The sequence below is a fragment of the Batrachochytrium dendrobatidis genome (assembly GCF_000203795.2).
Source record: "Batrachochytrium dendrobatidis JAM81 unplaced genomic scaffold BATDEscaffold_3, whole genome shotgun sequence".
NCBI classification, from domain to species: domain Eukaryota; kingdom Fungi; phylum Chytridiomycota; class Chytridiomycetes; order Rhizophydiales; genus Batrachochytrium; species Batrachochytrium dendrobatidis.
In genome coordinates, this window is record NW_006281101.1 from 56,267 (window position 1) to 77,772 (window position 21,506).

The window sequence follows — 21,506 nt, forward strand, 5'->3', positions numbered from 1 at the left end:
GAACTAATGCATGAATTGCGTTGTTTATTAATCCAAGATCGTATCTTTTATGAGGTGGGATAGTAGTGGAACAATACCAAGAAAGATATGTGGTCCATAGCTCAAACATCATTGTTGAGGGTTCCTAATCACTATAGATCTTCTATCAGTGGTGGTTATACTTGTGTACCAAACATAGAATCCCACACAATGCATATCAACAGGCTGCACATCTCAATAATCCAAGTCCCATTACAAAGATCACACATTACCAATGTCTAACATTCTATTGGTTAATATGATTACTAAACATTATGCAATATACACATCAGGCACTGTTATTCTAAACAGACACGTTTGTAATAACCAAAGCATTTCCCCTTTGTTAAATAAACAACCTATGATGTAACTTTTGAAATTACATTAAAACAATCAATCAAGTTTACTATTCAATTCTGTTGATTTAACTCACCTGACAACTTGTGTCAATGTATCAATCAACAATCCAGTAACTGTTGATGTAATATCCAACGCAGTATACAATCAATGATATGGTTGTTGACCCATTCACAATACTCGACAAATACCAACATATCAGAAAGTTTAAATTTATTCAAAATCAAAATCATTGACAAATCATCAATCTGAATCCTAATTCGGTTCTTCAAATTTCAAACCATGCTTTGCCATAAATCTTTTTGGCTTTTCTTTGATCTTGTCTACTTTTATGCATGCTTTTCTATACTCTTGTTTCAATTTCTTTTCAACCTCTGGATTGTACCTTGATTCAAATATCTCTTGGCTCATTTCTGATTGTTGTTTGAGTCTAAGGGCCGCATGGTCATGATAGGCTTGCCATTCTTTCTTTTGTATTTCTTTAGACAATTTAAATCTTTGCTTTAGACAATCAAAGGTCCCTTGATGTTTTTCGTTTAATCCAGTTACTTGATTTAAACCAGAATTGGAAGAATAAGTTTTGTTTATTGGTTGTTGTTGGTCTTGACTGGAAATATTTGTATTAATTATATCAAATAGTGGTTTCAAGTATTTGTCAAAAGTTCTTGGGCCGTGTTTATCAATTGGTCGTTTTCAACTTCGTTTGAAAGTGTTTGGAACAGGTTGATCAATTGGGTCTTGTTGGTTATGGCGATAAATTTTTGAATTGGTTATACTCATTATCTCTTGCCAGTATTTGTCAAAAATCTCTGGACTGAACTTATCAGTCACTTCCAGTTGAATGTCAGTAATATATAAAGAGCGCCGGATAATACCGTTTTACTTGAATGAAAGATTCAGATATTTTCATTGTAAATATCGTGGAAACTTGTGAAGAATATTGTAAAACCAGAATTTGGGTTTTTACAGCTATGATTGTAGGTAATTTCAGTTTGAAACAGCAGGAATATGGTTTTGTAATTAGAAAATCATACGTTTACCATTTTACCAGTAATTTATGGTCATGTATTGTGTATTCTGTACAAGTTATTATTTGATTCTAAACATGTGATTACAGATTAGCTTTCTGATTTTCAGCTTTTCAGTTTCTATATATTTTCATTTGTATCACATTCGCAGCATCTTGAAAATGGGTGAATCTGAACCATTATTTGTGCGGTATTTGGATGAACCTATTGAAGTCGACCAAATCGGGTGAAAAACAGTTGCTGCTTTGATTAAGAAGGCCAAGAAGGAGTTCTCATCTCAACTCGACACTTTTTCACTCGCCAAGTTGACTCTCCATCGCTACACTGGCACAAAACTCAGACCGGGACTCGAATTAAACAAACTATTCAAGCAACCAGGCTATGAAAACAGCGATTCTACACCACTCCTCATCACATACGCTGATAATCTCCTTCCCGTTGTCAAAAAGATAAAGATCTCACATCATTCAGAAGAAAGAAAGAAAAGATGGAAAGAACTAAACCCAAAGTTGATTGAAGCTGCTGCGAAGAATGAGAAACTCGAGAAAAGTGCCGCCTATTCGTCTGTGACCTGGAAACTCATTTCGTCTATCTATAATATTGAAGAATACTCTCAGCCCGTGAAAGAAGTTCCCTTGGAAACAATCGAATACATTCAAAACTATCTTGCCAAAGCTCACAAAAGCCTGAGTGGACTTGCTCAAGGAAATGATTCCAAACGATTCCATTTCATTTCACCTATTCTGATTTGTGTTGTATTTTTGTTTGGTCCAAATGATCCGGTTGAAATCGTCATCGAGGAAGATTTAACTGGTGTAAATGTCAAAGCTAATGGGCATTTTGAATTCATGCTTAAAAGAATATGTATTGTCCAAGCAAAGAAGGATGATATGGAGCAGGGAATGGCACAGGATTTAGTTGGAATGGAGGTTGCGTCTGATTTAAATGGGTTGGATACTGTTTATGGGATAGTCAGAAATTACGCTGAATGGATTTTCTTGAAAAACCACAACAATAGAGTTGAAAAGAATGATGTTCTGCAACGTGAGCATGAAATCCCTACTGTTGAATCATTGAAGAGAATTGCTGGGAAGATTTATGCTTTGCTTTCGGACGACTGATATGTGGTTTCTGCTTGAATACATTTTGTTTATTGTATTAAATCTTTGGTCAACGAGACTCGAATCGAGTGCTCAATGTGAGTCGTGATTGATTCATAGACAAGAATAATTTGAAAGAATGGATAGTAGAAACCTCCTTATTCAATGGATAAGACATTTTGCACAACCAAACTCGGACATTGAGAGATAATTATATCGAATTCACGGCAATTCCATCAATTGCTTTGTCAAGGCAATTAAAAAGCACAAGGACAGTATGTTCCTATCACTCCTCCAGAAGCACAGTTTCTTACTTTGGATGCTACTGTACAACTTCTCAACTCCATTGGATGTATTGCCATTGACAATAAGAACGAACTTGGCTCACCTTTGCCTGCACCTCGACTTGTTGAAAATGATTCATTTTTTGGTCGAATTAATAGTTATTCGAAAGGAATTGGTGAATACTTTGTCCAACTTTGAGATTTAAACGAATTCGAAAGACTACGCATTCGAGTATTGATTTGGTTGGATTTGGAACAATTTTGTTTTGAATAATCAGTCGGAAAAATCATTCTGGGATTACATTAAGAGACATTTCAATCTGAATCGCTCGGATTTTAATTTATACAAACGATTTGATCGATTTATGAAAGAGTTTCCATTATTTTATTACTCTGGATTGGGTTGGATAAGATTAATGAATGTATGTGGTGTGATTTCAGATTATCTACACTCATCAAATGCGATGGCACTAGAACCTCGGAATATGACATTCTGTATGTTTTGGAAAGAAGCACTCTTAAGATATCGTGAACATGAAATTTCCCCTGCCTCAAACTCATCGACAGTGTCAGATATTCATTGGCCAGATACTGATACTGAAAATGGTATGGGTTCATCACCCATGATTGAATTGGATAGCATAGTCTCAATAGGTCGCTTGACTTTGAATGAATAAATTATTCCTACAACTTGAGCAACATCCAAATTGAAAATCATTTTAAAGCCAAAACTCCTATTTACAAATAAAGATATATTTATTTACCAATTATAAACTAATCCATTGACTTTTCGACTGTAAAAGTAGCTTTTCAAACAATTAAATAGAGCTTATAATATGCCATTTATAAATTGGCTATTATCAGCTGACTGGTGTTTATTTATTCAGGATTACCTTGGACGACTATTTGTAATAAATTCAATTGCTGGAAGAAATGGCTGGATAGTGATGAAGCCAGACGATTACCTACTTTAAATAATACGTCGTCTTCATTCTTGAAAGGAGCTTTGCCTCCAATTAATGAAAATGATCCAGAATTCATCAGACCTCCAGCGAGCTTTCATTCATTTGAAGATGATACTCTAGATGGCGCTGAATATGAAAGTGAAGTGTTTATTTCTACAAGCATAAGTAGCCTTGACATCTAAATAAAAATTATTTAGAGCCAAATGTCAGAATTTTCAAAGCTTTGTGATTTGTTCTCTTCTGATAGCTACTAACAGTTGCAGGTTTTATTTTATTTTATCTACTATTACAATTAAACAAATCACGAAGCTCCAAATATTCTGACAGAACAGGACTGACAAGTGTGTCTGAATTGATGACAAATGATACAGCCTATCCAACAAAAAGTAATACATTGATTGTGTCTGCATGGAAATAAGCTTTATAACTTCCACTTCTGAATGTATGCGAATCAACTTTCAAACAACAGATACATCCAATGACTCTTGCAAATGCATTGATAGAGTGTTGTTGAATAATTCGAGTGTTTACAAATCAGCATCACTGGAAATAGTTAATGTTATTCAGACAGTCAGTTGTCCAGACATTACAGTTGTAATATTACACATTTTCCATTGTTGCTGGATACCAATATGCCTACATTTAAAGATGAATGCTACCAACAAAATATTCCATTAGAACTGCAACTGTTGCTTCAAGATCATGGACATATCGTTGTAAATCGTTTCAAATATCAGTCCATTACCCCATTTTAAACCAATCCATCAATCTCTGATTCGGCTCGCTCAATACTCTCCAGCAACTTGCATTTCATTGCTACAACGACTTGTTCATCGTATCCATGTTTACAGCGTTTGTTGTTTTGACTGCGATTTGCATCAACCCAGAATAATGGAATTTACCATTTCCTTTGTATAATCTGTCCATAATGTCTGTTTTAATGTAATCTTTTGACTGTTTTTGGATACAAAAGTTGACAATCATTGCTTTATCATCGACTTGACCGCAGTTTGATGAGTTGACAGCACAATCGCATATACACAGGATACGAAATATCAAATCCAATCAAAGTTGGGTATTGTTTGCTGTATCCTTGTCAACTCGGACAATAGCACCACATGGCAATACTTGATAGCAATGTAGACTGTTTTGGTGCTGTGAGATGCAATGATAAAACGAGTTTCAGGACCCATTCCAATATGATGCAGCATATTGCAGACAAACAGTTCATTTGTATCTGGTTGCCTGATACTTTTTACATTGTATTGTGTGGGTTTGTACTGACGAGTCTTTATGTAGCAACAAACAGTGAGTTGTTGTTGACATTCCAAGCGAATCTGGTCTGAATTCCGTTTTTCTTTGGAGATAATGAGATGTCAAACTGTCAGGAAGTACTTAATCGCAAAATAAGGCGAAGGGAAACCAGGTGCTTGTTACTAACTAGGATCAAGGAACTTTATTGATAAAACTGAGGTAAACATACATGACAAGTATGGTCTATTTATAGACCTCAACAAGAGTACAGCCGTAAAGGGTTCACACAGGTTCTTATGGAGTTGCGTGTCCCTACGGCGGTCAACATGAGTCCTTAGGGATTCGATCGGTCATAAGGAGGTTAATATCAGTCCTTAGGGTGTTGTGTAACCGCAAGGTAATTAATCCAAGGTCCTCATGGCTGTGATCCTCACATTATCTCCCCTCCAAACGACGACGTCTCTGGAGTCGATACGGTTACTTGGGTTTCGATGCGGTGGTAGTTGCCTGGATACGAGGTAAATCTGAGGTTGGCAACTCAAAACAGGAATCATTGACAAGAAAACGAGGAATAACTGGGAAAACTAGGAGGTTCAATGAAATGTGAATCATTGACAAGAAAACAAGGAATAACTGGGAAAACTAGGAGGTTCAATGAAATGTGAATCATTGACAAGAAAACAAGGAATAACTGGGGAAACTAGGAAACGAGAACAGGAAACGGGTATGAACAGGATGGAGTTTTACATTGAACAGACTTAGCATGGTGTGTGGGTTTTGCTGGCTGATGCGAGCACAAAGGAGATGTGGAGGGCGTCTGTGTAAAAGAGCCTGTTTCCCCAGAGGGTACTACCACATCAACATCCTTGTCAAGCATACCACGGGCTACATCCACTGCTTCACCCATAACTGTTTTCAAGAGGCAAAGGTGTTGGTTTGGCGAACGACGGATCTGGAACCTGGAGTCGTTCTTCTATTAGGACTTCTGCTAGGGCAGTCATGAGCTCGGTGACCTGGCTGGCCACAATATAAACATAAGCCGAGCTGACGTTGGCGCTTCCTTTCTTGAGTGGATAACGGGCCTCGAACGACTGCGTCAATCTGCATGTCGTTGGACGAGTGCGACTGGAATGTCGTGAGTGAGGGGAACCGTCGATTAGATTGGAACGGGCTTCCGGAGAGTTTTTCATGACGAGGTTTTGAAGTTGGGATAAGAACAGGGACAAGGAGTAAACAAGCAGGTGGTTTAGGAAAATATGAGTTTTATCAATGTGTCAGGAAGTACTTAATCGCAAAATAAGGCGAAGGGAAACCAGGTGCTTGTTACTAACTAGGATCAAGGAACTTTATTGATAAAACTGAGGTAAACATATATGACAAGTATGGTCTATTTATAGACCTCAACAAGAGTACAGCCGTAAAGGGTTCACACAGTTACTTAGGGAGTTGCGTGTCCCTACGGCGGTCAACATGAGTCCTTAGGGATTCGATCGGTCATAAGGAGGTTAATATCAGTCCTTAGGGTGTTGTGTAACCGCAAGGTAATTAATCCAAGGTCCTCATGGCTGTGATCCTCACATTATCTCCCCTCCAAACGACGACGTCTCGGAGTCATACGGTTACTTGGGTTTCGATGCGGTGGTAGTTGCCTGGATACGAGGTAAATCTGAGGTTGGCAACTCAAAACAGGAATCATTGACAAGAAAACAAGGAATAACTGGGAAAACTAGGAGGTTCAATGAAATGTGAATCATTGACAAGAAAACAAGGAATAACTGGGAAAACTAGGAGGTTCAATGAAATGTGAATCATTGACAAGAAAACAAGGAATAACTGGGAAAACTAGGAGGTTCAATGAAATGTGAATCATTGACAAGAAAACAAGGAATAACTGGGAAAACTAGGAGGTTCAATGAAATGTGAATCATTGACAAGAAAACAAGGAATAACTGGGGAAACTAGGAGGTTCAATGAAATGTGAATCATTGACAAGAAAACAAGGAATAACTGGGGAAACTAGGAAACGAGAACAGGAAACGGGTATGAACAGGATGGAGTTTTACATTGAACAGACTTAGCATGGTGTGTGGGTTTTGCTGGCTGATGCGAGTACAAAGGAGATGTGGAGGGCGTCTGTGTAAAAGAGCCTGTTTCCCCAGAGGGTACTACCACATCAACATCCTTGTCAAGCATACCACGGGCTACATCCACTGCTTCACCCATAACTGTTTTCAAGAGGCAAAGGTGTTGGTTTGGCGAACGACGGATCTGGAACCTGGAGTCGTTCTTCTATTAGGACTTCTGCTAGGGCAGTCATGAGCTCGGTGACCTGGCTGGCCACAATATAAACATAAGCCGAGCTGACGTTGGCGCTTCCTTTCTTGAGTGGATAACGGGCCTCGAACGACTGCGTCAATCTGCATGTCGTTGGACGAGTGCGACTGGAATGTCGTGAGTGAGGGGAACCGTCGATTAGATTGGAACGGGCTTCCGGAGAGTTTTTCATGACGAGGTTTGAAGTTGTGATAGGAACAGGGACAAGGAGTAAACAAGCAGGTGGTTCAGGAAAATATGAGTTTTATCAATGTGTCAGGAAGTACTTAATCGCAAAATAAGGCGAAGGGAAACCAGGTGCTTGTTACTAACTAGGATCAAGGAACTTTATTGATAAAACTGAGGTAAACATACATGACAAGTATGGTCTATTTATAGACCTCAACAAGAGTACAGCCGTAAAGGGTTCACACAGGTTCTTATGGAGTTGCGTGTCCCTACGGCGGTCAACATGAGTCCTTAGGGATTCGATCGGTCATAAGGAGGTTAATATCAGTCCTTAGGGTGTTGTGTAACCGCAAGGTAATTAATCTAAGGTCCTCATGGCTGTGATCCTCACACAAACAACTTGTCAATGTCAGCCTTGCAGTGTTGAATGACAGTATTGATTGACAGCAGTTTGAATCGGTTCCGTATTTCCATCCAGATACTGTGATATTGGCAAGAAGGATCTTGCAGAGTTGTTGGTTGCTGATGGGCAAGTTGGATATAAAGTTGTTTTCAATCAATCCGTTGACAATCATGATAGCATACTTTGATTTGTATGTATGCAATACTGCTGTCATTTTGTGTATGGTGTTTCGTATTCCTACAAACGCATTCCATTTCCAGCTGTTTTCTTTGCAGACATTTGATGTTGTGTAACAATGAGGGTGTAAAATGTAGTACAGAAATAGACGACTAAATTATATTTATTCCAATGGATTTAGCACTCTTGTTCAAGTAAAACAGTATCATCCGATGCTCACTATACACTACTTGTACGTTGAATCATGCCAATCACTTGCTATTTTAACAAGCATGGAATATCACAACAATATTGATGACCAACTAATAGCCGAGTGTCAAGCTCATTTCAGTTTTGATTTATACTCATTTCTCAACCCTAACCCTTTTCAGAGTGAAGCTTTATAATCAACCACATGATATTCGAATGTATGATCGAATAGCGGCTCAACCAAGGTTGCGGATATCATATAAAGGAAGACTCTTCAAAGTTTGGCATTGACAACAAATCAACATTCAACCCTGACAACAACACTAACCCTTAGGACGGCTACCCAAAAACATGCTTTTAATATTATCCACTCAATAACCGACATAAATACAATCCAAAACTTGACTTGTTGAATAACATTACAACTTGCTCAACCAAACCAGTAGAATGAAACTCGCAGTTGCTGTATTGTCATCAATCCTGCTTGCTTGCTCGGTTACTATTGCCAATCCAGTTGATCCCAGTGCAACTACAAGCACCGAGTCTATCACCTCGCCAACTCATAATCCAAACGGTATAGGTTTAGGTGGTCTTGATCCAATTCCAAACATCATCAAGGATTTGCTCAAGGAGTACATAGAGCTAGAGCATGGTCGTGATGAACAAGAAAAACTATATGGCTCGTTAAAACCTCAATATGACCATCAACATAAACTGGTAAAGCGCTTGAAAAAAAAGATTCAAGTTTTGGGATATATATCTCAAGCAAGCGGTGACGGTCCAGAATATAATGGTGAAATTCGGAAGAATAAGCTTGATTTTGAAATCCAAAAATCCAAACTTGCCAATCTTAAAAAAAGTCTTCAAGGCTGCGAGTCCAAGTATAGTTATCTTACAGTTAAAGTAGAGCAAATCAATGTAGAGCTTGTGGATCTCATTTTGGAGAATCTTGGAATCCTAAATTATTTGGTCGCAAACTTTATGATATCAACTCAAATCCTTTCATTAGAAGCTACCTTGAAAAACAATCATTAAAATACAACAAGAGTCTTGGTCGAAAACCTAGTGATCAGCAACAGCGCAGAAAACCTAGTGATCAGCAAAGTCAAGATTCACAACCATCACCGGATACACCATCTGGATCTGTATCTGGATACTTTGAACAAAGAGTTCCTTCCAATAAACGGAAAGGTTTTTCCAAGTTTATGAATGGATTGAAATCACTCTTTCAGCGATCCAAAAATGACGATTCATCCAATTGATTTGAATGCTAATCTGGACTTGTTTCAACCAATTTAATTATCATTCTACAACTGTATTTTTGATTTAATTCACAATAAAATTGGATTTGCATGCATTATATCTGATCATTGTACACAGTCTTGGTTGGCATGATATCATATTGTACATTGACACTTGTATTTCCAATACAATACAATACAGTTGATTGTATATTGCATAGTTGTACACATTGATGATGCTGACATGCATGTGTGTATTGTGTCGATATGATACTGCTTGACATGTGTGTATTGTGTCGATATGATATTGCTTGTCATGTCGTATTGACACATGCAATACCAATATCAACAATAGTCATGTGTGTTGATATCAGATCTGACCAATTTGACTGGTTTGACTGGTTTGACTGTTGATTGTGGTGTCAAAATGGTTGCATCAATAGCCTGACTGATCACACACATCAGTCGCAGTGTCAACTGTGTCGTGTATCAAGTATCACATGTTGAATATACAATGCCAACAATATGGTCATTATACACATGTTGATGTATTCAATGATCGTATACTGGTCGATTGGTGCAATATGATCACACACCAATGGAATGTGATAATCATGATATTTGCAGCAGTATACCATATTGCAACTGTTGATATCGCGCATCCAGTATCGACATGATCATCCAGATATACAGTGATGGATTCCAACAATGCATACCATGATTGATACACTTGGATCATGTGTATTCAATCAATACCATGTATTACTAATGCAATAGTATGTGTGATCATCGTGTACCAAACAATTACAATACACACTGGACTGATCCAATACATGCACGGCTTGAACATATCACACAATCAAACATGAACACACCACATTAAATATACGTATAGTATCAGTTTGTCACTAATGAATTGTATTCAGTCGAGTTTATTGAGAGTCTGTTTGTAACTCTTGACAGCGTGGTGAGTGTTTTCAGGTACAGCTACTTGATCAGTTGTAGTTATTGGTTTTCTTCTGCGAATAAATGTGCCATCTGAACCTGAAGTAGTTGGTTGTTCAGGCAATCTAACAGTATTCATCAAATTCATGATCAATATCAATATATCAATCAACACATCCACACATCAATATCAAACAACTTACTGTGATGATGGCCAGAGCATTTGATAACCGTTTGAAATAGTAGGATATCCATCGGCCATGACTTCACATCCACATCCAGGACCAAACCCAATGCGTTTATGTGCTCGATCAAATGTCATTGTAAGTCGGGTCATAAATGATATACCAAGAACTGCTTTGTCATTTGAACCAGCTTTTACAGCAAATTCAACTATAGTCCAACATGCATATAGTCAGGTTAATCAAACAACATATTGCATACAATTGCCAAATACTTACAATTTTTAGAATCATATCTCTGTATATAGTCTTTGGGACCCAACTTGATCGCTACAACAGAATTTCGATTTTCAACAGTTACAGGGTTTTCAGCAAATATTGTAATTGAAACCGTTGGCAGCTTGCCCCAATCGATACTAAAACTAGATTCAGCCATTAAACCGTCTTTCCAAAATACGTCATCAATTTCTTCTGGGTAGAGTTTGCGCTTGAGTTTAATCCTTTTGATAGTAATTGCACCACTACCAACAATAGCATCAACCAATGCTGCCACGACTACTTTAGGGAAATACATATATCTAAAACATGTTTCCACAATGGAGTACAAAGTACGTCCATGTTCCACCCTTTTTTGGAATTCCTCGGGTAGATTCACTCGTTTGCCATTGACTAGTATACTCTTGATGTTGACAGTAAAATAATCGGCTGATGGTGATTTTACCCATGCAATACTTTTTCCATCTGTCCCGCATTTTGCAGTTACGTCCGTGTTTCCTATATTGATGAAGCTATCTGAAGTCATATCATACGGACATAATTGAAGACCAATCTCGTTACTGGGAATGACACCATTGCTGTACAAAACATCCATCGCAGTGATTGGTGGATGATGCTTTGACAACGAGGAATAGGCAAACCCAAATACTCCATCAAGGTTTGGACTAATACCAACTAGATCTGCCGATTGTTTTTCAACTGATAGTACTGGTAAATTGATGTCAGTTATACTAGTACCCGGAATCGTCACATCGGCTGTGGAACTAATTCCTCTATACTCTTTGCCTTTGTAATTTATAGTAACGGGTTGCCCACTTGGAGTACTTTCTGGAGCCAAGCCTATATCGTTGCTTGAACTAGAAAGTGGTACAACTATATCAGACATTGCTGAATTGACTTGCAAATCCAACTATTTTAAACAACACGACAAGTGTGAGATTAATTAGACCTAGTACAAATTGATATCCAACTACAATGCATGACATGATACATACATCAACTCCATGAACATTGACTTTAATTGTATAGCATTTTGTGATATCACCACCCAATTCAACGGGTGATCGTTTTGACAGCCTATTGCTTGATGGACTGGTAATTTCAAAAGGTGATTCTAATGCAAGTCGAACTGCAGCAACCGCTTGTAACGCAAGTAGAATGCATTCTAGAGTAATCAACATTGTATCGAGTAGTGTGATGAAAATGGATTGAATCTGGTAGATGACTGCCGTTTTATAATGACGGCAGTTTCAAGGGTGACAATCAGAAATTTTCAAATGAATGATCACAAAAAACACAAGTACACCCTGTGAAGTGGACAAACCCAAAAACGCCCTGTAGGGTGGAAAACCACAAAAACACCGAGTAAACCCAATATACAAGCCTTGCTTTTAGTGGAAAATCAACTTGACTAGTATGCTGTGTTGATATTCCAAATTGCGGTGATGTATCCAGCAATCAGGTAGTTTCAAATTGTCCCCCTGATTATGGATAGTTATCATCACATTTACAATCCATTATCACAGCATATACTGTCACTGTATACCAAATATTTGACTGATTGTCCAATTGGTCATGTATTTGATCATTCAAACAACAGCATCCAACAGTCTGTTGTTGCAGTATTTCAAAACCATGACTTTTTCGTTGGTATGACTGCATGGTCATTTTAGGTCAATGTAGACTGTATACGTCAAACACTGCTGATTGTGTCACAACATGATCAACATCAGATTTGGCAATCTGTCACCGATACATCGAATGAGTGACGTTGTACTATAATTGAATTGGAGATTGGCAGGTCGTTCAACAAACTGGCCGTGTCAACAGGTCAGATTTTCATCGTGTACATGAACCACAATGGATGATCATGTCATTCAAATCAACACCAAAAAAACACACTTTTGAACTAAACAATCTAATTACAATAGATTGTCAGAAATCAACAGCATGTATGTTTGATATATGCAATGCAACGGGTAAACCCATTTCACTTAATAAGCCAATATTTGTCACATTTATGGATGAAACAAAAAAGGTAATGGTTGTTGGCATTCCTTGTTTGATTTTTATCATCAGCAATCTGTAGTTTAATGAAATGATTAAATATTATTATAATGAATTTATACCATCAATGGTTTTTCGGAGCGGGTTTTAGTGACATGCCCAAGCTTATCCATATTGTATGGATTTAAGATCATAAGTTCAACCCCGTACTTGACTCCTTTTTGACTAACAAACTGTTTTTGATTACCAAAATACAGTAAACTCTCATACTTCAATAGCCATTTCATCATATTTTGAACTACTCAAACAACCTGTTGTTGCAGTATTTCAAACCATGACTTTTCCATTGGTATGACTGCACAGTCATTTTAGGTTAATCTAGACTGTATATATCAAACACTGCTGATTGTGTCACAACATGATCAACATCAAACTCGGCAATCTGTCGCCGCTACATCGAATGAGTGACGTTGTACTATAATTGAATTGGAGATTGGCAGGTCGTTCAACAAACTGGCCGTGTCAACAGGTCAGATTGTCATCGTGTACATGAATCACAATGGATGATCATGTCATTCAAATCAGCACACAATCTACTGATATATGCAATACAACACCACCAATACAATACAATCAAACCCGATCACAAACGTGGTGTTGAATCCAATGCATGCGAGTACTTTTTAAACACATGATACACACTGATGGTGATGGTTGCTGACAGTCACATTGCAGTGTACATGTCCAATAGTGTCCACTGTCATGTCGATTGTTGCTATCCGTGACATCCAACTGTACTTGTATTCACCAAATGTGCACAACATCTAGGGCTGACTGCTAGATGCTCTCATGTTTGGCATACAACTAGTCACCATCAGACCAAGCGTATACGCTAGTACAGCGCCATGAATCTATTGGCAAGTGGTTTCAATTTTATTCTGGCGCGTTGAGGGTTGGATGTGTACCAGACACAACATTGTGCATGTAATTGTGATGATCACACCCTGAGTGTGTTATTCGATTACAGAATGGCACACTTTATTTGATCTAACTCTGTATTTTTAGTAACAGAACTGCATAATTCAACATGGTCTTGATAACATATTACTATTATTCAACGTGCACGTTGCAATCCTGACATCCTCGAAGCCCATCAATAAACTATATATTTTCCTACTGTTTCCAATTGGGTTTCCTCAGTCTGATTAAAGCCCTTGACTCAAATATTCATAGTTCAAAGTGCCTGACTGTCTTGTCTCTATTGACACAACCCTAACAGTTGAATTGAGTTGCGGATATTGGAGAACTGTGTCAAGAGTACGACCTTGAGCAGTCGATTCATGATGTTGGGTTGTTGCATGTTGCTTGAATTTGTGACAGCCAGTTTTGCAATGTGTTTTGAGTGCTGATTTGGACATTTGTGTGAGGATCACAGCCATGAGGACCTTGGATTAATGACCTTGCGGTTACACAACACCCTAAGGACTGATATTAACCTCTTTATGACCGATCGAATCCCTAAGGACTCATGTTGACCGCCGTAGGGACACGCAACTCCCTAAGAACCTGTGTGAACCCTTTACGGCTGTACTCTTGTTGAGGTCTATAAATAGACCATACTTGTCATGTATGTTTACCTCAGTTTTATCAATAAAGTTCTAAAGTTGTTTGATCCTAGTTGGTAACAAGCACCTGGTTTCCCTTTGCCTTATTTTGCGATCAAGTACTTCCTGACATGACGAACCAATGGCTGTTCATCACCCAATGACATGGATGAAATACCCGACACAGATCGTGTAATCCAGTCACCATCAGCACTGCAGAAGTGATCAAGACGATGCAGTTTGACATTGGACTGAATAGATTGGACAAACTGAAGCAATCAAGTGGTAGTGGACTGAGAGAGACATGCTTGACCACAGGTGTTTGTGGTACAGTGGATGCTGGTGATTGACTGGGTTTGTATGTATTGTACAAATCTCTGTCAGCATTAGTATCAATATAAAATCCTGACATGAATGATTCTAGTGGTGTAGTTTCAATTGTTGCAAATACAAAACATTGAATTCAATATTGTGTTGCATATGAAGCCAGTCATATTAAACCAATTGCTGCAAAACAGGTGTTGTGAAGCTGCTTGAACATTTGTCAATTTTAGTAATCGACTGGATTGTTGAATCGATAAAACCAGTCAGCTTATTAGTCAAATCTATCAACTACAATGTTGAATATATTCAGAAATACAGTCGGATATCAAACCCAATTGTCAGAGTGGTGTAACAAGTGTTTATAGCTTACCAACACTATAAAATCGATTTCCACAAACCAATCGTGTATTCAATATGAAATGTCAAGGTGTAGGTGTTATAGTATATGTAAAAGTCGAATGACATGCAAAATTATTGCAGTTTATATGATTTACGTATATTTTGATGCAATATTGATTGCGGTCTAGTTGGATGTCACGGATAGCAATAATCGACATGACAGTGGACACTATTGGACATGTACACTGCAATGTGACTGTCAGCAACCATCACCATCAGTGTGTATCATGTGTTTAAAAAGTACTCGCATGCATTGGATTCAACACCACGTTTGTGATCGGGTTTGATTGTATTGTATTGGTGGTGTTGTATTGCATATACCAGTAGATTGTGTGCTGATTTGAATGGCATGATCATACATTGTGGTTCATGTATCATTCTGATCAAGTGAATTTAACCCATTTCATCCAAATAACTGCTTGAAATTATCAATTCCATCAATAGAAATGCAAGATCGATGCAGTATGAAAAAACTTGCTGCATCTCGTTTATTCTGATAATTTTCAATTATAATGCCGAGTGACCAATCCACGAGTTCTACTAGAAATACAATCTGTAGTTTCTTTTGCAAGTGTCTCGCATGCAATGTCGGGTACTGCTGCAGTATCACTAATAAACCGAACAGTAGGTTTACTAGACTGATTGCATTCGACAGTCATGTTTGTAATTGGATAGTTCAACTGTTTTTGTACGCTTTCTGAACAATGCATCTCATCTTGACGAAATATTCCCATAGTTTCCATATTCAATGCGCACACACCACGCAAAAAACTTCGCTTCATGTCTTCCTGCTGTATGTGCTGCTTTTCTATTGACAAATGTAACTGCATTTGGGTTTTGTTGAGTTTCTTGGACAACTATTTACGTTGCATATATCAAATTTGAATTCAAAATGGATTAAATATACAACGTATTTTTGGCATTCACTGATTTACATAAACTAAACTAGTTGTTCAACAAACTACTAGTAGACTGCAATTTGAATATCCGATGCATCATGGTAGTTTTGTGCTAGTAGATTTATTAAAATAGTACATCCATATCAAAACATACCTGTGCAATGCGACTCTCATATTCGGCCGACATGGTTTGCATATGCTTTTCTGCTTCCATCTGGAATATTAGATTTCAAATTAATAAACATCATACATCAAGTTTCACAAACCCAATTGACTAGACGTACTCGGATTCTGTTTTCAGTTGCCTTTCGCCACGTTACTCCAGCTTCAGAATGCCATCCCAATATAGCTTTCTGCATCATGGTTTTCCTATGATGTCGAGCAGCAATATGCATTGCAAATTTTCTTTTCCTCAGCTCCATCTGCCTAACTTTCCACCTACCGAACCATTTTTCAGTTGCAAGTTGATTGCGCTAACGTAGATACCAATACAATAAATCACATTTTAAAATAATCGTGTGCAAATCTACAGATCCCCAACTTTGCTCATCATACAAGTTTGGGTATATTATTGAATTGGTTGCAACTACACAACCAAATAATTGTCAAAATACCTTGCGGGTTAGGAAAGCTGTTGCTGCATTGACTACTTGGACATAATCCACCAGTTTTTTGTCGCTATGATTTCGAGATTTGATCACAGAATCCATCTTGCCATTCAAGCCATCTAGTTCCAACTCATGTGCTTGTCGTATACTATCGAGTTCTGCTTTGTGATGCTCGTTTATCCTGTTTCTTGAAATGGTATAATCGGCCTGTTTATATCATTGGTGTTAACCCAGTTAGACATGTTGCCAGACCATATTACAAATTTGGTGACCATTTAAAAACACACGAGTTATGGTTGGGTGTAAATCAACACCGTCATATAAATGTAATACATGGCAAGATCTAGGAACAACCCAAATGATATTTGAATACCAATATAGCCTGACGAAACAATACTGTCAGTTTATCCAAACCGTTTCCAAACGCAGCATCAATATCCAAATTACACATTTCGGCATGCAAATCAGCAGTATTGGCTGAGTTGACAAAGTGCATGGTTTCTGGGACTATGCTTTGTACCAGGACTGGATCTGTTGCGATTATTGGATCTTGTGGTATTGCCATGTGATTGTTATGCAATGGGTTTTGATTAGGTGATGTTGGTGGGTTTGAACAATATGCACTCATCTATGTGCTGAGATTGGCAAGTGTTTGAGTCGGATTCATAGTGTTTGCTATATAATGCAAATTGCCACAAACCAAGCAAACGTTGAATATGTCAGTCATGTGTAGAATTGATAATATTAGTTAAAGAGTAATCAAAATGGCATTCAGCAGACTGAACAATGACATGATAATTGGTAGAAATAGTTTGAATTCACAATAAATTATCTTGGCTTGAAACAACACAGTAAACTAGTCACAAATATTCAAGAATATCTTAATTGATATAATCTACCAAAACAGCAAGAATGCAATACAATTGGTGCAAAATAAAGTGTTTGATTTTGCGTGAATGTTACGAGTTTACATTCAAACTCAGATGGGCTTAAAACAAAAGTCAAGAAAACGACAACGAGCATTAGACGATGAAGTGTATGAAGTCGAGGCTATTGTTGATTTTAGAATCAATGAGGTGTGTGGGGTTGCTTTTACAGACAGTTCAACTGTTTCTACAACCTTGTCAATACATACTGCTGGTTATACTATTATGAATGGCAGTCTGCATATCAACCACACTGGACATTCGTCAATGATAAAGAACACATGTTGATGCTTATCATAGAGTGATGGCTGTATTGCTTCAACACATACCTTGTACAGCAGTACTACAACCATCCGAGTTTTATAAACTGGACTATTGACATCCTGCTTAAACACTCGACTCATTCTCGACAAGCATACCAACCCTTGTTTATTGCCTTTTGTTTCAGTCCATTTTACACCCCAATACAACTACTCTAACCTTCCAGCCTCTTTTTACTACGACTATTCGTTGTTGATATACATTATTGTCCGAATAGGGAAAAGAGCAATTCTTTATCAAATGGAAGGGTTATGCGTCTGTAGAAAACACCTGGGAATCAGCTGGTATGTTATTCCAATCTACAACACATGAACTCTAAACACACCTTTTGTTCAAATGTCGCCAAGCAGATAATGTCTGCAGCCATGTAGTCTACTGCATGCTCAAATTGCTCATGACTATCCAATCATTTGAATATTGCACAGTTTTAATATCAATTGTTCCACAAGTATGCTCTTGCAGTGAATTTCACTGACATTGTTTATTTAATCACCTGAACCATTGTGACAACATATAGATGTGGTAAATGTAAGTGTAACATGCATTGTCGTACCAAATGGATGAGTAATCTAACCCGTTTTTGATCATTGGTTCAGGCACCGATATTAATAAAAAAGTTTTGGAATCAGCATCCAAAATTTAAAAATGCCACAAAATTGTCCGAATCTACTCATGAATTGGATACCAACACTAAATTACTCAAGGTGCCTGTAATACATCATACAGTGTTGTTTTTATGAATAGTATGCGTTTGAAACGAGTTTGGCTAATTCTAGTTTACTTGTCCATCAAAAATAACAGTCTCAAAAAAACACTCTTGGTGTGTACTGTTGTCTGCAACTTTTTGTGTTTGATATGATTTGTGATGGGCTTGATGGTTTCCGTGTATCCCGATATGCCCATGTCTAGTAAGACTAATGCATATACTATGCCAACCGTGTTTAGCTAAAAACAAGACTAAATCCCAAAAATCCAAACCAGGCAACAAAAGAAATTCAGAGTTGGACTCATTCACAAAACAGGATACTGATGATACTGATGAACAAGGTACGCATCCACTGCAATATATTTGCCATTTTTGTCAACCCAACTCAAAGCGTGATCACTTGAAGACATATATCAAGAATATTGGCACTGATATAGTTTTTATTTGTATTGACTAAACTTGGTTTTAAAAGACGACCTGAGCAAAGTCTATCATTCGATTGACTCGTTAAGTCGGGCTGTACTTGACAAAGCCTCGTGGGAAAACGATGTTGTAAATATCGAAACTATGGAAGCATCTGCCACAGGTGAAGATGATCTTGCTGTTTACATCAACTGGAAAAATGGCAAAAAGACGGTTGTATCCAGTAAAGTAGCCAATACAAAATGCCCACAAAAGGTGAATGGATTACTATTTGTATTTACCATTGTCTTGAACAGTGCGTTGGATAGGGTAGCATGCTAATCTCTTGATCCTGTTTTAGATTATCAAATTTTACGAAAATCATATCAAGTTTGGATAAATACTGCGATGTTTTATAATTTGGCTATTCAACCAATGCAATGCAACGTTGACAGTACAATAGTGCTGTATTGACCATCAATTGTTTTGGTATTGCTGGATATACCTGGGCTGATTTTAACCCGAATATCTAATACACAATTAAAACTATATATTAAGCCAATTTACGAGTTTACTGGTAGCATATATGGACAGTTGCATCAATAGTATGGGGTGTTGTCAATATCACTGTAGTTGTCGACTGGAATTTGTATGCCAGCAGACTAAAAACACTGGTTCGAGATTGTTGGCATGGTCATTGTGTTCAAACTCGTTGACAATATTATACACAAACGTGTACATCTAATGCAATGGTTTAAACTTTTAATGGATGTTTGCTTGAAACTGATCTGGATCGCTATATCAACAATTGGATATGAATGGCAGATATACAATTTGATTTTCATTTCTGCAGTGTTCATCTATTTCAAAATCAAATAATGAAACTATTCAAAACTATAGTATCTCATATGGACTATTGGTAGGCACTCTGTAAGTTTGACTCGCTACATCAGTAGTTTGTTCTTTCATGTTGTTTCCATCATACTCTGTTTCCATCTGCACTTGTCGCAATAAGCTTCTAGGCTCGACGTAACTCGTCAATAAAAACGTATAAATCTCGATCGCATAAATCATGGGAGGCATGTACCATCCAGAAAATGTAATATGCGTCGGATCATATAGGAATGAATGCACTGCAAATCCAGCAACAATGATGTTGAGTCCAAATATGACAATAAATCGAGGACCTTCCCGTTTTAGCAAAACTTGATATACGAATCCTTTTCCTGTAAATCCAATGGATTTGCAGAGTGACCAGAGAAATGATATTGATGCCAACGATGTAAACAGACCTTGTAATACGAATGTGAATGCAAACAACTCGCGAGTAAGCTATATATGCAGTAGTTGCAAAAAAACATGGTTGTTAATAAAGTTGAAATGGCATGTTTAATACTTGGACTCGATATGACTTACTCCAATCAGCGGACTGGAAAAAAATATGGAACTTCGATCTGCAACGACATCAACGTTGGATAGTATTCCGAGAATATTGGCTGGCACAGAAAAACAAAAGGTCGCAAACCCAATAAATGACAGTAACCATAACGACAAGGATGATCCCGAATGAAATACTCGTAATCGAACCACCATGACAGCAAGCTAAACATGCCATTGAATATCAACAAGTCAGAAATAAACACAACATGCAAAATGAACCAATATTTGCCATAGTTGGTACTTGCCAACGATGTACTGGTTAGAAAGTTGGCACAAATAGCAAAAATCGTAACCCATGCCATGGAATGATTGGCAGTCTCATACGGTGATATCGTGTAATCCAGCAACACAATCTGTAAAATTGACTGCAGTATACATAAACTCCATGCCACAACAGAAATCTGGAATAGTGATGTGCTCCACAAGGTTTTGGATGCGGAAACTAGAAAAAAGAAGGTTGATATGAGCTCATGGAGCGCGATTCCTAGAAATATTGCAGATGGTGTAGCAAATGCAGACAGTGTACGTTCAGGCATTTCAGTGCTGATATGAGTGGTCTTGGATGGCTGATATCAAGTCTTGAACAGACAGTGTTGTTTCTGGCGTTGAAGGATGATTTCTGGTTGTCGAATGTGGAGGTTAACTAGTCGGATTGGTAACTCTGATGGAATGCTAAAAGTAAAGTAACTGAACAGTGATTCAATGATTTATTCATGGTTATACGGGAACGACTGCTGCAAAGGATGGAGAGACTACAGATACAGAGTGGTCAAGAATGTTTGTAGATGTGAATTGGCGTGGATATTGGGTCAAGTTTATCTTGCGCGTTCCAACTTTGCATATTGGGAATAAACTCTGATGAATCGGCAATGACGTATGAAATATCAAAAAACACAATTAGTAAATGGAAATACAACAGGTCAAATAATGCATGGTGTTGCTCTTCGCA

The 21,506-nt window shown here is 37.7% G+C and overlaps 9 protein-coding genes across 9 annotated transcripts; 4 read left to right on the forward strand and 5 right to left on the reverse strand.

The window, feature by feature from the left end:
- Window positions 1-1,564: 1,564 nt before the first annotated feature.
- BATDEDRAFT_23217 (uncharacterized protein) lies at window positions 1,565-2,524 on the forward strand (the record flags this gene model as incomplete). The annotated part of the gene is made up of 2 exons (XM_006677159.1): window positions 1,565-1,629; window positions 1,744-2,524. The coding sequence occupies 2 exons, from the start codon at window positions 1,565-1,567 to the stop codon at window positions 2,522-2,524; spliced, it is 846 nt and encodes a 281-aa protein (XP_006677222.1).
- Window positions 2,525-3,251: 727 nt separating this feature from the next.
- Window positions 3,252-3,934, forward strand: BATDEDRAFT_23218 (uncharacterized protein; the record flags this gene model as incomplete). The annotated part of the gene is made up of 2 exons (XM_006677160.1): window positions 3,252-3,393; window positions 3,675-3,934. 2 exons carry the CDS (start codon window positions 3,252-3,254, stop codon window positions 3,932-3,934), a joined length of 402 nt encoding a protein of 133 aa, XP_006677223.1.
- Window positions 3,935-5,905: 1,971 nt separating this feature from the next.
- On the reverse strand, window positions 5,906-6,196 carry BATDEDRAFT_87187 (uncharacterized protein; the record flags this gene model as incomplete). Its single annotated transcript, XM_006677535.1, has 1 exon — window positions 5,906-6,196. The coding sequence occupies one exon, from the start codon at window positions 6,194-6,196 to the stop codon at window positions 5,906-5,908; it is 291 nt and encodes a 96-aa protein (XP_006677598.1).
- Window positions 6,197-7,221: 1,025 nt separating this feature from the next.
- Window positions 7,222-7,512, reverse strand: BATDEDRAFT_87186 (uncharacterized protein; the record flags this gene model as incomplete). Its single annotated transcript, XM_006677536.1, has 1 exon — window positions 7,222-7,512. One exon carries the CDS (start codon window positions 7,510-7,512, stop codon window positions 7,222-7,224), a length of 291 nt encoding a protein of 96 aa, XP_006677599.1.
- Window positions 7,513-8,724: 1,212 nt separating this feature from the next.
- On the forward strand, window positions 8,725-9,539 carry BATDEDRAFT_23219 (uncharacterized protein; the record flags this gene model as incomplete). Its single annotated transcript, XM_006677161.1, has 2 exons — window positions 8,725-9,158; window positions 9,287-9,539. The coding sequence occupies 2 exons, from the start codon at window positions 8,725-8,727 to the stop codon at window positions 9,537-9,539; spliced, it is 687 nt and encodes a 228-aa protein (XP_006677224.1).
- Window positions 9,540-10,440: 901 nt separating this feature from the next.
- On the reverse strand, window positions 10,441-12,102 carry BATDEDRAFT_87185 (uncharacterized protein; the record flags this gene model as incomplete). Its single annotated transcript, XM_006677537.1, has 4 exons — window positions 10,441-10,588; window positions 10,667-10,856; window positions 10,925-11,831; window positions 11,917-12,102. 4 exons carry the CDS (start codon window positions 12,100-12,102, stop codon window positions 10,441-10,443), a joined length of 1,431 nt encoding a protein of 476 aa, XP_006677600.1.
- Window positions 12,103-12,496: 394 nt separating this feature from the next.
- On the forward strand, window positions 12,497-13,916 carry BATDEDRAFT_23221 (uncharacterized protein; the record flags this gene model as incomplete). Its single annotated transcript, XM_006677162.1, has 4 exons — window positions 12,497-12,571; window positions 12,715-12,751; window positions 12,853-12,959; window positions 13,797-13,916. The coding sequence occupies 4 exons, from the start codon at window positions 12,497-12,499 to the stop codon at window positions 13,914-13,916; spliced, it is 339 nt and encodes a 112-aa protein (XP_006677225.1).
- A 1,842-nt stretch (window positions 13,917-15,758) lies between these two features.
- On the reverse strand, window positions 15,759-17,327 carry BATDEDRAFT_23222 (uncharacterized protein; the record flags this gene model as incomplete). Its single annotated transcript, XM_006677163.1, has 5 exons — window positions 15,759-16,112; window positions 16,309-16,368; window positions 16,439-16,627; window positions 16,769-16,969; window positions 17,136-17,327. The coding sequence occupies 5 exons, from the start codon at window positions 17,325-17,327 to the stop codon at window positions 15,759-15,761; spliced, it is 996 nt and encodes a 331-aa protein (XP_006677226.1).
- A 2,684-nt stretch (window positions 17,328-20,011) lies between these two features.
- On the reverse strand, window positions 20,012-21,093 carry BATDEDRAFT_23224 (uncharacterized protein; the record flags this gene model as incomplete). The annotated part of the gene is made up of 4 exons (XM_006677164.1): window positions 20,012-20,449; window positions 20,534-20,719; window positions 20,882-20,910; window positions 20,934-21,093. The coding sequence occupies 4 exons, from the start codon at window positions 21,091-21,093 to the stop codon at window positions 20,012-20,014; spliced, it is 813 nt and encodes a 270-aa protein (XP_006677227.1).
- Between the last annotated feature and the right edge of the window lie 413 nt (window positions 21,094-21,506).